This window comes from Lissotriton helveticus, chromosome 5_1 (assembly GCF_964261635.1).
Source record: "Lissotriton helveticus chromosome 5_1, aLisHel1.1, whole genome shotgun sequence".
Taxonomy (NCBI): domain Eukaryota; kingdom Metazoa; phylum Chordata; class Amphibia; order Caudata; family Salamandridae; genus Lissotriton; species Lissotriton helveticus.
The window spans coordinates 1,186,527,031-1,186,543,702 of record NC_136065.1 but is presented as its reverse complement, the minus strand read 5'-3'; the positions used below and the strand labels follow the sequence as shown (position 1 = coordinate 1,186,543,702).

The window sequence follows — 16,672 nt, the reverse complement described above, 5'->3', positions numbered from 1 at the left end:
ATGTGCAAAAAGGAGTCTTGGTCAAATACAGTATTTACCGAAGATCACACAAATAGCTCAGACCCTGACAGTGGGGTTTCCATATGGTGAAGTATAGGGAAAAGTATTAGTACAAATATTGTTATGTAAAATGGTAATGTAAATTAATTGTAGATATTTATTCTAAAATTAAAAATATGCCAGCACTATTAACTTAATGTTGAATTAAATCTTTAGTTTAGATATATTAACTACAAGATAATTTTGTACGTTTAAATTAAAAAAGAAATTAACAAATAAAGTAAAAAATATATTTCCTGCATTAATAATTATTAAAGTGATTTTAGAATTAAAAGTAATTTTATGATATTGCATTAATAATTATAAAACTGATTATAGATTTAAACATAACTTAATTATATTTTAACAAACAACGTTGTATTACATACATTCAAAAGGTTGTTGAAATATATAATTAAATAATAAATGTTTTATTTTTAGAATTTTTTTCAAACATTAAACTATATTTATCTATATTTTTAACTATTTCAAATAATTAAATTTAATTTAAAATGATTTCTTATGGGCTTTTATTTTAAGTCCTTCTCTTCATTATTTTCTATGAGGGTGTGTGCAATGGTTGGCCATATGTGATGCTGGACTTACTCCAGCTCTGAGCTGGATTCATTTGTAACTGATTGAGTCCCTTTTTGGCTGTAGTACCTTTAGAATTGCAGTTTGTGAACAGCAATGGGGTTTCTCTTTTGTGGATGGGTGCATATTACTCCCTGAACCCCTCCCTATCCCTACGCATTCGTGTCTTATGTCTCCCTAAACCTCTCCTATTTAGTAGGAAGTATGCCTCTTTTTCCATGTACTCCCAGTGGTCTTTGCCACATTTACTCCTAAGTAGTAAACCTAAATGTGTGAGGAGCGCCCCATAGAAAAGATTGGAGATGTAGAGGTTGGCATTTACACTCGTAGGCTTGTACCACACAGCAATAAGCAGCCAAGTAATTAGCTAACGGTGAATATAGTTATTGTCTATGTTTAGTATCTTGTCATAGATATCGGTCTCTTTTTGGCAGTTTTGGTAACCGTTACATAGATGCTTATCATGGAGATACCTAAAACATTTTAATCTTAAAGGACAAGATATTCTGATAATTATAGCATTTAAAGTTACTCTGAAGGATTATTTGGAGGTGGAGACCGTGAGCATATTGATGTTACCACTGACAGATATTAGGCTCTGTTGATAAGACGTTGTATCCCTCAGCATTTCATGTAGTATGACTAAATGCATTGTAACTTTTTTGGGAGATTAATTCACTTTATGCTCTTTACTATCTTTTTGATCAATATGATTAAGATACTTTTTGTGCCCATACAGCAATTTCAGTACCTTTCTCCAAAGCAGAGAAGGATCAGTTTATATAGGTAGAAGCTTATATTGTGAGATTTAATTATCCTATATATTACTTAGAATGACCGACTTGGATAATCAGTGATGTTTGGTATACCAACAATCACCCTGACGTGCTCTACACCATATGTCATTATATCCTCTGTTTGCTTATCAGATACTTTCATAGGGTCCTGTCGATATGGATTTAATAAGACTTTGATTGTTCATGCACAAGTTATAGATTACTAAATGCATTAAAATCACAACCTGGAGCAACAGCGACATTATTCTCACATTTTTATGAACATCTTAAGAAATAATAAAAACTAAACAATATTTAAATTCAGTCATGGTTGCATCACACAGATTACACAATGATGCACAACCTGTACCACAGTGAAGAAAGTGATGTACTTATATTTGTAATGACAAGAATATCACTATTGAGACCAATGTCAGACTATTTGCTTCCAGCAACTCCTATTGGTTTAACCTTAGATATCAAGAAAGTATAATTACCAAGGGCCAGATGTAGGAAGCCCAATACCGGTCGGTAACGGCCAAAAATCGGTATTTTCGGCCGTTACCGACCGGTATTGAGCTTTCGGGATGTAGGAGACCAAAAATAGCCCGAACCGGTAAATTTACCGATTCGGAAAAGTTACCAAATCGGTAAAATACCGAATCGGAAATTTTACCGAATCTGTAATTTCACCCAATCGCAACGGCTTGCGATTCGGTAAATTTACCGAATCGGTAAATTACCGGAATCGGTAACTTTACCGATTCGGTAAAAAAAACGAATCGGTAAATAAGAATAGGTAAAAATGGAAATTGAGATGTAGGGAAGCTCTTAAATACCGAATTTGCTTCAAATTCGGTATTTAAGAGTCGGTATTTACCATGGATTGGAATCAGGTGGTAACCAGGTGCAACCTATAAAAAAGGACCCAAAATGCAATTCTGTTTGCACAATGGCGGCATTTTATGTCATTGCAAGACGGCTATGGCTACAGGAGGAAGGAGAGAGGGAATGGCAGAGAGAGGAGCAGGTCTACAGGCAGAGGGTCACCTTGTTCATGCTCACAGAGGCAGAGATACTGCAGAGGTACAGGTTGGCCCCAGACACCATCTTGGAGCTCATCAGGGACCTCCAACCACTGTTGCAGCACACTACCCCAAGGGCACATGCAATTCCACCCCATGTGCAGGTGCTGTGCAGCCTCCACCTGCTTGCGTCTGGGAGCTACCAGAGCGTGGTTGCTGCGGTAGGTGGGGTGACACAGAGCAGTCTGTCAAGGTTTTTCCACAAATTCCTTGACGCCATGTTACACAGGATAGAGCATTACATTAATTTTCCTGCTACCCATGCTGAACTGGTGCAAACAAAAGCTGACTTTTACCAGATGGCTCGATTTCCAAATATTATTGGCTGCATAGATGGCACACACATTCCCATTTGTCCCCCTACTGACACAGAATATATCTACAGGAATAGGAAGTCCACCCACACCATCAATGTGCAGGTGATTTGCAATGCAAAGTGCACCATCACTGACATTGTGGCAAAATTCCCTGGGAGTACCCACGACTCCTATATTTTTCAAAACAGCGGCATCTATGCACGGCTGACTGCAGGGGAATTTGGTGAAGGATACCTCCTAGGTAAGACACAGTGTCTGACCCCCACAATGCCTATTGCAGTAAGAAATATATGTATGCATGTGACTAATGTATTACCTTTTCCTTTTAGGAGACAGTGCATATGCCCTCCGCTCTTTTATACTTACCCCCGACCTCAACCCCTCAACACCCAGCCAAAGGAGATATAACCGGGCCCACAAAAGCACACGGAATGTTGTTGAAAGGACCTTTGGTATCTGGAAAAGCAGATTCAGATGCTTGCACAAGAGTGGAGGTGCAAGGCAGTATACCCCCATCACCTGCTGTAAGATAATTGCTGCCTGTGCCATGTTGCACAACCTTGCTGTTAAGAAGGGTACTGAGGTGGAGTTGTCTGACTATGAGGATCATGACGACGACATTGCTGTGCCTGACACAGCACCTGCTGGAGTGACAACACCAAGTGATGGCAGATACAAACGTGAGGAGATTACAGACAACTATTTCTGAGTAAGTGATGAGACACAGACAGGTTGTGAATGAGTAGAACGTCATTTAATGTTGCCACAACGTTCATGCACTGAAGTGCAACAAATTAAAGAAAAGAAAGGTGGGGACTACATGTCCTGGGTTACATCACCCACACTGGCAAAGTCATTTGCGCCCGCGCTTCCCAGACCCACTGGGATGTTGCTCACTGCTTCCCTCATGGCCTGCAGGCTCAGCTAGGCGCCTGCTGCTCCTACGTGGCTGGACCACAGCGCTTGCCAAGCTGCTGCGGCTACTGCTGTCCTCACCCTCAGCCACATCCAGGGCAGGATCCAGTGCAGTGTTTGATACAATCATTGCCTCGAGGGCACTGGTGATCCTGGCCATGCCCCTGGTGACCTATGCCGTGTTCTGAGTGAGGCTTTCCTGCATTTTAATGCTTCTACGGCATAGCTGTGATGTGGCAGTGGCCAGACGGTTCATGGCCCTATTGGTTACACGGGCGTCCCTGCGCCTTGTGTGCTCCAGGCTGTCCAGTTTTGAGCACAGCTGGGTTATTGAAGTGCTCATTTGCTGCATTCCTGCAGCTAGGTCAGCATTGGTTTTGGATATCTCCCTGTTGCTTTCTACCATGTCTCTCATGCCCTTCCCCATTTCTCCAATTTGTTGGTTTAGGACACGAAATTGGCGGTGGCAAGCCTGTATTGATTTCCCCTGCATGCGTTGGATGCGCACCATGCTCCCCTCCAGCCCACGGAACACTGTGCCATCTCCTGGAACACCTGCACGGCTGGGCCGTTGCCGTCTGCGCGAGGACAAAGACTGTGTGTTGGGCTGCAGTGCAGCAGGACTCTCAGGTGCAGTGGTTTGGGCCTCTCCCTCTGCTGCCTCCATCACTGGCAGTGGGGCCACGACTCGCCTCCTGGCTGGTGAGGTTGCAGGTGCAGGCTGTAACTGTGATGGTGAGGTCTCAGGAGAGAAAAGCAATGTAGGGGATTGTGAGAGGTGTGGGAAGTGGGGAAACTCGGGTGTCTGGACTGTCTCCTCTTCCTGGGAGATGGCCGGTGTGTGTTCTTCCTCCTGCGTGGCATGGACATGGCTTGGCCCTGCCTCGTCACTCTCCTCCCTCGCTGGTGCAGTCCCTGCTGTTGCTGAAGCTTGACTGGCTGGTGTTGCCCCTCGGTATAAATAAGCCTATGTCAACTGAGTGCTACTGTGTCACAGTCACTAAAATAAATGCTTTACACATTTTACTGTCATTATTCAGCATTACTTTCACTGCCTTGCTGATGTCTGTGCAGTTACACATGGTCTTATATTAGCTGACTACATTTCCCATAATGCATTGCTCCTGTATAGTGCTAGCAGTACTGGACTGGGGTTGGCCTGTGCACAAAGGGTTAAGGGAAGCTGGTTGGTATGGGGAGTCATGCTGCGCATGCGTCTTACCTTTGCCTTTGGCTCTGGCTGAGCTGTCCACATCTCCCGCTCCCACAACACTGTCTAGCTCTATGGTTGACGCCACCAACTCCTCCAGGTCAGTCAGGGGGGGCGCTGGGTTCCTGCCTCCGCCGGTGAGACCAGCCTGCTTATGTATCTCTGCCATCTTTTTCTTGGTGAGGCTCCTGATGTCGTAGAAGCGTTTCTTGAGGTCATCAAGGCTCCTGCTTGTCACTCCCACAGCATTGACCCTTTCTCCTATATGAAGCCATAGCTTGCGTTTTGCTGACTCAGCTACTGTGAGGGAGTGCCTGCCAACAAACAGTTGTTTGTGGGCTCTCACCACCTCCTCCACTAGTACTTGGAGCTCCATGCTGCTAAACTTCACTTTCCTTTTCCTCTCTGCCTTCTGGCTCTCACTGCTGCTAGCCATTTTCACTGAGGTAAAGTCACAAAAATCACTCCCTGCTGCTCTGTGTCTCTGCTCAGCTCTGACTGCCTCTCCAGAACCTTCTAATGAGTTGCAGCTGCCTGGGTAACCACTTCCTGGTAGGGAGGGGGAGGGTGGTAGCACCTGATTGGCTGTTTTCATTGGTTTCACTTTTGCTTGCTTCCCGATTCGGAATTTACCGATTCGGTATTTTCAATGCATTCCTATGGGCCTTTAGGGATGAATGGGAAATACCGATTCGGTAAATTCCGAAAGTCCGATACCGACTTTTACCGAATCGGTAAAAAATACTGATTTTTTACCTACATCTCATTTACCGATTTTTGAATACCGAATCGGTAAAATTCGGTATATAAGAATCGGTAAAATCTGATTACCTACATCTGGCCCCAAATTATTTACTATAGCAAGTGGAGGTCCATCCATGAGAGAGTACCTTACTGTGGAAGACTAATGCTGTTCAACATCAATTGTGATGTCTATTAATATCTTAAAGATATTCTGTCTGCCACCGAAAAAAAACTTACAATGAAATATAAATTCCTGCAGACTAAAGTCACATAAGTCAAGTAGGAATGTTTGTTTATGAACTCTACTAGGAATTTTGACAAACATATTTATTTATTTTATTTATAAAGTGTTATATGGCGCAAACGTGACCCATGAGGGTATCAGAGCGCTTTACAGTATAAGAACGTAAATGGTTGAGATGGTATACATGCATTCAAATGTGTCAATTTGTACAAAGAAATATAAAATCTATGAATAACAAACATAGAGGATCGTGGTTCTGCAGGAAATTGTTCAACAGACAGTTAATGAATATTAGGTGATTGTGCTAGCAAACATACATATAATAACTTCTATCGATTCACAGTAGATATAAAATGTATAGATGACCAAGGGGGACCCACAGCCAACTAAGCTTTAGACTACATACAATTATTGAGCTAAAAGGCCTGTGATATAAGTCTTACATACAGTAAAATCGTCCAATCCATCTGAGGTAGGCAATGGTAATAGGATCTGAAAGATGACTTGGTGATATCCTATAATTAAAATTTAGGACATGAATTTGTTCATTAGTAGTCTTTTTATTTCCTATTTGAATGCAGTAAAGGAAGTAATTCCATGCACTAGTAGAGATAAATAGTTCCAAATCTTTGGTGCGATCCCCGAGAAAGCTCTACACCCAGTTCTCCTTTTATGAAAGGATTGAGGTTTCAGAAGGAAAGTGCTTGCACTTCGTAGTTGTCTGCAGCCTCCCAACCTCTCCAACTTTAGCGCTAAGTAACTGGGTTTATTGTTGCGAATTGCTTTGTGCATCATGCAGGCCACTTTAAGGTGTATTCTTGCCTCGTAAGGCAACCAATTCAGTGCTGTCAAGGTTGGTGAGATGTGACTATTTATTTTGATTCCTGATACCAGTCTAGCTGCAGCATTTAGTGCTGCTCTCAGCGGAGCCAACTTGTATTTGGGGAGACCACAGAGGTTGGTACTTCCGTACTCTAATCTTGGTAGCACTATGGCTTGTACTGCCATTTTTAGATCTGCCTGAGGGAGGAAGGGTTTGAGTTTCCTTAATATACTCATCTTGTGATTAGCTCCCTTGGTGGCCATAGAGATGTGCGACTGCATGTTCAGATGTTTGTCTATGGAGATTCCATGGGATGTTGCTGAGTCAATGATGAGGGGGACACAGTCAAAGGAGGTTAGGTGTTTTAACCAATAGGCTAACTTCATGCATGAATTATTATTGTTTATTCGTTCATCTATGTATTAGGGGGCAATGTATGTGGTAGTTGCTGGTAGTTGCATTTAAACGTTGTTGTGCAGCACATTCAAGGATTATTACCAATGCTGTTGCAACCATAAAGAAGCAGGGGGGTCTTCACGAAACACGTGTTGTTTATAACTTTATTGTTTGTCTGAGAATAGGACGTAAGACTCATGGGAGCAGTAGAGACTACAACCCTTTGAACTGCTCAAACACAAGAGATTTGTATAAGCAATGACTAAAATGAGTGCACATCACAACTTTTAGTGTGTTAATCCTGAAAAGGTGTTTTTCACTTAATATTTAGTGAGTGCGTGTAAATGTGTATGTAGGAATGATGCTTCTTATTTGATAAGAGTTATTGATAAAAACGAATAAAATACTGTTCATGTATTTGAAAGTAACGTTTGGTGTATTTTGTTGCTTTAATTCAGGTTGATAAGAATCCAATTTCTTGCAGGTGAAGTCATTTGGTTTACTAGGTTCAAGCAAAGTGACGTCTGTCCAACCAGAGACTGTAACTGGATTCTAGTTCCTTGGCAGAGTAGGAAACATGAGGACGAGCAGGCAGCCCATGTCTTTATGTAGAGTTCTAGATTTGACAATGCCCTTTGCCACACTTATGTCTTTCCTCAGTCTGACCTACTGGAGGTCTGGTCCAAAAAAGCAGCACACCAGTATGCTTTCTGCTCTATTGACATTTATGTGGTTTCAAAGCAGACAAGTATGCGTTTGGCTTTACAAAGAATTTTAGGTGGGGGCTGAAAGAGACGAGCAGCTCCGGGGGAAAGGTTGAAAAATTAAACCAAATCCTAATGTATTCCCTGCTACCTTAGTAGGTACCACCATATGCAGACCCAACTCGAAGGTATCCAGGGGCTTATTTACAAGCGCCTTCCGCCACCAGTGCAGCTTGTTGCGTGACTCACCGGCGGCGCAACCTGCTGTGTGATATTTACAAGAACAAGTACAGCCACCCTGCGTGGCTTTCCGTGTGCTTGTAAATGTTGCCCCTTTTCATGCAACACTTTGCGTGTTAGGGGTTCCCACGCAACACCCATGTGCACTGATGCATTTCCAGATTTACCAGCAATTGTAAACCTGTAAATGCGTCAGAATGCTACGCCTCCCCTGGGGTGGCGTAGCGAGGAGAAACGTTTTTATTTTGCCTTGTGTTTTTGCTTTTTCAATGCATGCTGCATTCTACAGCACACATTGGAAGAGGAAATCACCTCAATTGATTGTTTTTGTGCAGGAAGGTGCCCCTTCCTGCACAAAAACTATCTCCCCAGGATGCAGTCATCCTTGCACCATGGTGCAAGTGTACCTGCGCCGGCACATGGCAGCAGTTTGTGCGACAGGGCAGGTAAGAGCACAGAGATGAGACTTATTGTTGTAAATATGTCGCATCCCTGTGCTTCAAGAATAACACAGTGCGGCACAGCAAAATATCTAGTTCAAGTTCAAGTTCAATAATTAGCGCACTACTCACCCAGGGGGTCTCAAGGCGCTTGAGTGAGGGTGGATGTATTATTTATCGAATAGCCATGTTTTTAGTTGCTTTCTGAAGGAGAGGTGGTTCTGTGTGAGGCGGAGGTGAGTGGGGAGAGAATTCCAGGTCCTGGCCGCCAAGTAGGAGAAAGATCTTCCTCCCATGGTGGATCTATTGGTGCGCGGGATTGTGGCGAGGGCTTGATTGGATGAACGTAGTTGGCGGGTGGGTGTGTAGAAGGATAGACGTTTGTTGAGGCATTCGGGTCCAATGTCGTAGAGGGCCTTCTGCGCGTGGGTGAAGAGACGGAACGTTATTCTCTTGTTGACAGGAAGCCAGTGGAGATCTTTCAGATGACCGGAAATGTGGTCTTGACGGGGGATGTCCAATATGAGTCTGGCTGAGGCGTTTGGGATGCGTTGGAGTTTTTTCTGTAATTTGGCTGTGGTTCCGGCGTAGCGGGTGTTTCCATAATCCAGTCGGCTAGTGACTAGTGCGTGGGTGACTGTCTTTCTTGTTTCGGTGGGGATCCAGCGGAAGATTTTTTGGAGCATGCGTAGGATGTTGAAGCATGATGATGAGACGGCGTTGACTTGTCTGGTCATTGATAGGGAGGAGTCTAGGATGAAGCCCAGGTTACGTGCGTGATCTGTGGGTATGGGTGCTGTACCCAGAGCCGGTGGCCACCATGAGTCGTCCCAAGCCAAGGGGGAAGATCCTAAGATGAGGACTTCCGTTTTGTCCGAGTTTAGTTTTAAACGGCTGTTCTTCATCCATTCGGCTACATCTTTCATTCCTTCGTGTAGATTGGTTTTAGCGGTGTTAGGGTCTTTGGTGAGGAAGAGGATCAGCTGGGTGTCGTCAGCGTAGGAGATGATGTTGAGGTTGTGTTGTCGCGCGATGGATGTGAGGGGGCTCATGTACACGTTAAAGAGGGTGGGACTGAGTGATGACCCTTGTGGTACGCCGCAGATGACTTTGGTGGCCTCTGATTTGAATGGGGGGAGGCGGACTCTCTGGGTTCTTCCGGCGAGGAACGAGATGATCCAGTTCAACGCTTTCCCATGTATTCCGATGTTGCTGAGGCGTTGTATGAGGGTGTTATGACAGACTGTGTCGAAGGCGGCGGAGAGGTCAAGTAGGATGAGGGCAACTGTTTCTCCGTTGTCCAGTAACTTTCGGATGTCGTCTGTAGCAGCGATGAGGGCGGTTTCGGTGCTGTGTTTGGCTCGGAAGCCGGACTGTGAGGGGTCAAGTGAGTTGTTGGATTCAAGGAAGGCGGCCAGCTGACTATCGACGGCTTTCTCGATGACTTTGGCCAGGAAGGGGAGGAGTGAGATGGGGCGGTAGTTCTTAAGTTCAGAGGGGTCCGCTGTGGGTTTCTTCAGCAGGGCGCTAAGTTCGGCATGTTTCCATCTTTCTGGGAAGGTAGCGGAGTTGAAGGAGCAGTTGATGATATCGCAGAGACGGGGTGCGATGATGGAGTCTGCTTTGTTGAAAATGTGGGGGGGCATGGGTCGGTTGGTGATCCTGAGTGGATGGAGTTCATCAGGCGGATGGTGTCTTCAGTCGTGATTGGGTTCCAGGCGCAAAGGTTGTGAGAGTGCTGTTTTGGTTCAGAGGTGGGTGGAGTGGGTTGTTCTTCGGACAGGTTTCTAAAGCTGTTATGAATGTCGGCGATTTTGTTGTGGAAGAAAGAGGATAAGGAGTCGCAGAGGTCTTGGGAGGGAGTGATGTCGTTGGAGCCGGCTGTGGGGTTGGTAAATTCTCTGACGATGTTGAATAATTCTTTGCTGTTGTGGGTGTTGTTGTCGAGTCGGTCCTTGAATGCTGATTTCTTGGTGGATCGGATCAGTTGGTGGTGTTTGCAGGTGGCGTCCTTGAAGGTGGTCAGGTTGTCAGAGGTTGGGTTTTTCCTCCAGGTTTTCTCGAGGGTGCGACATAGCTTCTTGGATTTCTTAAGGTCATCATTGAACCAAGGGGCCTTTTTGCTACCTTGTTTGATCTGGTGGTTTTTCAAGGGTACTAATTTGTCGGCGCTGTGGGTGATCCATTGTGTGAGATTGATGGCAGCTTGGTTTGGGTCCGATGATATGGCGGGGGGGTTTTGGCTGAGCGATGTGAGGAGTTGGTCGGTGGTGAATTTGTTCCAGTTTCTTCGAGGAATAGGTTGTGCTGGGATGTGGGTCGTGGTCTTTTTGTAGCTGAAGTGAACGCAGCTGTGGTCCGTCCAATGGAGAGCCGTGGTGTGGTCGAAGGAGATGTGTTTGCTGGAGGTGAAGATAGGGTCAAGCGTGTGTCCGGCAAGGTGGGTGGGATTGTTAACAAGTTGCTTAAGTCCGAGATTGGTCAGGTTGTCCAGAAGGTTGGTGGTGTTGTTGTCGTTATTCTTTTCCAGGTGGAAGTTGAGGTCTCCCAGTAAAATGTAGTTCTCGGAGGTGAGAGCATGTGGGCTAACGAAGTCAGTGATGTCTTCGTTGAATTGTGTGCGGGTTCCTGGTGGTCTGTAGATGAGGGTGCCTCTGAGTGTGGTCCTGGGGTCGGTGTGGATCTGGAAGTGAAGGTGTTCGGCGGTCGCGAGGTTATCGTCGGAGCTGGTTGTGATTCGGATGGTGTTCTTATGGGCGATGGCGATGCCTCCTCCTGTTTGGTTGGTGCGGTCTTTTCAGATGATCTTGTAAGCGTCCGGGATGGCTGTGGCGATGTCGGGTGCTGATGATGCGTTCATCCATGTTTCTGTAAGGAAGGCGATGTCTGGTGATGTGGTGTCGAGTAGGTCCCAGAGTTCAGTGGCGTGTTTGTGGACCGAGCGGACGTTCAGCAGGATGCACTTCAGGTGGTTAGAGTTGGAGCTGTGTTTGGAGGAGGGTGATTTGGTGTGGGTCCTGATGCAGGCGAACTTGCATGAGTGACATGCGAATGGTCCGTGAATGTGTCCTGGGGTAGCTACACAGCATTGTGGGGTGCGTCCTGGGTTAAGGGCGAGGAGAGTGGCAGCGTCATACGTTAAGCGAGTGGGGTGGGTATTGTGAGGACCAGGGGGTCTGGCGCTGGGCGCGGTCCAGGCGCGGATGGGCGCAGATGGGCTTACCTTTGGCGCACCTTCGGCGCGACCGCTGCGCGTGAACGCTGCGCGAAACACCATCTGTCATAAGTGGATAGTGGAGGGGGCGGGGGCGAGGGAGGAGCAGCTGGGAGGCGGGTGCGTGCTGGGGAGCCTTGCTACGAGGCACAACAAACAAAATGGCAGCGCTAAACAAACAGGCAAGCAATCAGAGCTACGATGCAATCAGGCAATGATATATGTAATTTACAATCCAGCAATGCGAGCGCAAAATAATTAATCTGCACAATGAATATTGCCAAGCAGTCACACTACGATACCCAGGCAGCAATCTGATCTAGATGCACCACGCTGGGTTAGTTTTTCGTAAATAGGGCCCCCGATCTCTAAAGCATTTAAATACTTAGCAGGCACACTATTTACTATCAGGTTAAATAAAGATGCCTCGGGGTGACTGAGAGCACAGATTTACAGAGGGAGTAGTAAAGGCACTTTAGGTTAACACCTGAAAATAGATGTGAGTAACATCATGTTTTAAAAATCAAACCAGCATTTTTAAAGAACGCATCAGAATATTAACTGTATTCGATCATTGTCACGCCTGCAACATACCTACCGCGTATTGACTATGATTTCATTATGTCTATATCCCGTGCAGGTGCTGCGTCCTCTCAATAAAACTGGAATGTTGTTAGTTACCAGCAGTCATTTGTATCTAAGCTGACACATTTTTATTGTACCTTCAAAAGTGTGCACTCGATGAACCCTTCCCAAAGAGATGAAAATAATTATGTCTCTCTCATACTCTATAACAGATTTCTCCAAAACCATTTTACACAAACGTATTCCCATTTCATGAAAACATAACTGCTCTAACCATCTGATTCCTAATGACAGAAATCGCTCTATAATTATGTACATTTTATTATGCATCCCACGTCATATAAATCAACTGTTTTGGTTACAGAGAGAACTCCAGAAGTTAGAACTCTCTGAGCTCGACTAGCACAGGACAAATGTATATAATAGGAGAGAGGCTATCATTCCCTAATCTGCATAACTTACATTGTATATGTATGTTCTTTGACCCAACTTACTTACACAAAGTGTATAGACATTAATCATGATATGTTTGAATCTAAAGTAATATCTCTGCAACCCTGGGTCTGTATATCATTGTGCGATTTCACTATACGATTTCAAAGTGTTTAGGGTTTCACAATCAATATTTCAAGCTATTCTGTTTGATTATACATTTGATTCTGTGTTTTGATTTATAGTTATATTTATGGTACTATTCTGTCAAAGAACACTAAGGGAATATATAACTTTTACAGCTGTGTCTGTTCATGGAATATATATTCTACCTCTTTATCCTTATCAGTTCATGATCACCCCATAGTAACCATAGGATCATACCTGAAACAGAACTCTCCTGGCGCAAACAAGATAACAAGGAGGCTTTATCTTCAAATGCTCTTGCTATGACACTCAACTCAAGTCTCAACAGATAATGTAAGTGTTGCCTGTCTAAGAATTAACAAGCATCTAATCACATTACATGCAAATAGATTAGGTGCATTATTTAATGATGCCTCATAAGCTGCAATCACATACAATATCATTGGGAAAAAAACTTTGGGCACTGTAGGACGTTCGCAGGGACTCAGCAGACAGGCCTAAAAAATAACCATTCAAAGACCTTTCATCCAAGCTGTCTGTCGTGATTTAATGACCTATTATTAATAAGCTATAAAGACTAGCTCAATGTTGATTTGAGAGTGATATTAAAGAAAGAGTAGTTCTTAACAGCCTCCAGTGCCCAAAATGGTGACAGGAAATGAGTCAACAAATTCACTGATGAAGCTAGACCATGTGTCTACATTCTAACTAGAGCACCCAGAACAGTTGCAGAAGAGGGGACTGAGAGTCGCAACAATTTGTCATGACCTAACAGATGTCAATGAATTCCACTCAATAATTTGATGCTGGATTAATTTCATATATTCATTAGGGGACAGATGTATCAAGCCAAATTGCAATCGCAAACGGTGAAATTCACAGAATTTAACCGTTTGCTATCGCAAAAATGTAGTGTGCAATGTAGAGAAGAAAAAACCCACTTGCAAAATAAGGAATCACAGAATTTGCGATTCCCTATTTTGTGCTTGCATTTAGAGGATCACAATTTGTGATTCCCTAAATGCTATTCTAGTAGCCATCGCAAATTGCGATATTGCTTTAAGGAATCGCAAATTACCACCAACTTCAAGTTCGTGGTAATTTGCGATTTCGTAGAAAAACGCACTTATTTGCATTTTTCAAAGTGCCATGTGGCACACATACATGCCCCTAGGGCATGTATGTGCGCCGTGCACATGTACATTTCAGGGGTGCAACAGGGTGTCCTTTTGGAACCCTTGCATCCTTGAAATTGCATGCGCAATTTGCGAGTACCTATGGGGTACTCCCAAATTGCGCATGCAATTCAAATTCATTCCTACGGGCCTCTTGGCCCATAGAAATGAATGAGAAGCCATTGCTTATTTGCGACTCGCAATTTGCGAGTCACAAATAAGGAATGCGTAGGAATCACTAAATATTAGCAGATTCCTACCTACATTGCATTTTGCGTGTTTATAATAGCGAATCGGTAAAGTTTGCCATTATAGACTCGCAAAATGTAATGTTGATACATTTGCCCCTTTTTTTCTTAGTAAGCAAGTATTTTGTTCATATTCGTCCCTTACACAGGAGTTGTATAGAAGAATCAATAACCAACCTTCATTCTGTTAGGTAAATGTCCCGTATTGATGAGTGGCAGTCTGTCAGGGGTGCATTCATCAACTGGCTTTCTGTTTACAATTGGTGCTTGAAAACTATTTGCCTCTCTTCATGCATGACCTTAGAGACGTATACGTTAACACATGGTATTGGTTGGAATATACACCAAATGTTAACCATAATTGGTATGGATTTAACAATGATTACTTTAAGAATGCCCTGCAATGCTTTCAGTACTCCATATTTCCTTAATCCATTTGTGGAGTAGAGGTTCATGGATAAGCATGAATGAGACTCAATCATAAATAATTAGCGTTTCTGAATGCCAGCAATGGTGTCTCAATTGACCAGTAAATGGCAGTTTAATATATATGCGTTTCCGTTGCCTCGTCTTATATTCCGAATGTAGTCACTTATATCAAGTTTTGCTTGTTAATCCTTTCTTGTAAAATGAACACCATGTTTCTATTGTAACACTAGGTTTCTGATATAACATCAATTTTCTGATATACCATCAAGCCATTTTCAGGGTTACTTTTATAAGTCTGTGAAGGTAGCGTCTGATCATGTCCATGAATTTATCACCAAGGACTAGGACTCACAGAAATATTCATCCTTGTTCTACCCGAAGTTGTTGCGTGGTCTCAGAAACTATGCAAACAAAACGTTATTTTCAGGTGGCTGGGATTAACAGCCTGATTCATCAAAGACCCGTTTTGCGAGTCTTTAATAGCGATTCATAAGGAATCGCTATTAAGGACTTGCAAAACGAGATTCATGTAGGAATTGCAAAAAATATTGCGATTCCTACATGTTCCTTATTTGCGATTAGCAAATTGCTAATCGCAAATAAGGAATAACTCCCCATGCATTCCTATGGGCCTACAGGCCCATAGGAATGAATGGGGAGTTATTCCTTATTTGCGATTAGCAATTAGCTAATCGCAAATAAGGATGTGATTTCAAGGGTGCAGGGGTGTCCAAAGGACATCCCTGTAGCACCCCTGAAATTTAATCTACATTGGTGTTGTGCACACACATGTCCAAAGGACATGTGTGTGTGTAACATGCAACTTAGAAAAATGCATTTAAATGCATTTGTCTAAGTTTTTGCTATTTACCACGAGGTCTGACCTCTCGGTAAATAGCGGCCCAAAATTGCAATTTTGCAATTTTAAAATGATTCATGAATTGCATTTAAGGAATCTCAAATAGAGATTCCTTAAATGCAATTCTTCGCCCTTGGGGCATGTGTGTGTGCAAAATGTACTTATAGGCAGATTTCAGGGGTGCAACAGGGTGTGCTTTGGACACCCCTGCACCCTTAAAATTGCATTCTCAATTTGCGAATTTCTAATGGTGAATTGCAAATTAAGAATGTCTTTCCATTCATTCCTATGGGCCTCTAGGCCAATAGGAATGGATGGGGAGGTATTCCTTAATTGCGATTCTCAATTAGAGAATCGCAATTAAGGAATTTTAAGAAATCGCTATTTTTTTTAGCGATTTCTTGATGCATTGCAGTTTGCAATTCCTTAATTGCGATTCCTTATTTTTCGCAATTAAGGAATCGCAAAATGCAATATTGATGCATGTGCCCCAAAATGTTTTGGTTGGTTCCCCTATGCTAATGGTTTCTCCTACAACTTGCAAATGGAACAGAGCAGAACGATTTATGACAATCAGTATGGAAATTCAAAGCACATTTTATGTACGTATGGGTCTGTGAAACAGGTTCTGTATGTTATATATTGTTTCGATTGAAGAGGTGTTGTTTTGCGCCTGGTGGGGGCAATGCAGTTCATAAAGGAGTCACATGAAAACTATATAAATATCATTGCTTACCGACAGAATGTCTATGAAGTACGCAATTTCCGCTCCAACTACACGGATGTTGTTTGAGGCCTGAGAATACAGGGTCCGGGATCCGCCCAGCCAGTCCACACAGATGCAGTTGACATCTTCCACTTGGAGCATCCGCTGTCATAAACAAGGGGTGGAGAAATGATAAGCCAGCAAGGTTTGTTTGGATGTTTTAGTGCTACATACACAATATATAGTTCATAATGGTGGTTAATGCATTTATGTAGCAGTATCTGGCACTAGTTTCATGAGCTGTCTCACTTAATGTGACCGTGGACAAGAAACCACTGTGGTGACCACTC

At 43.5% G+C, this 16,672-nt stretch overlaps 1 protein-coding gene across 1 annotated transcript in view; it reads right to left on the bottom strand.

The window, feature by feature from the left end:
• The window catches only part of LOC144753533 (pancreatic triacylglycerol lipase-like), a 163,946-nt gene that overhangs the window by 93,704 nt on the left and 53,570 nt on the right, over nucleotides 1–16,672 (bottom strand). Inside the window, exon 5 of the mRNA XM_078641188.1 lies at nucleotides 16,353–16,487. Coding sequence (XP_078497314.1) covers nucleotides 16,353–16,487 — 135 coding nt within the window. The remainder of the gene's footprint in view (nucleotides 1–16,352; nucleotides 16,488–16,672) is intronic.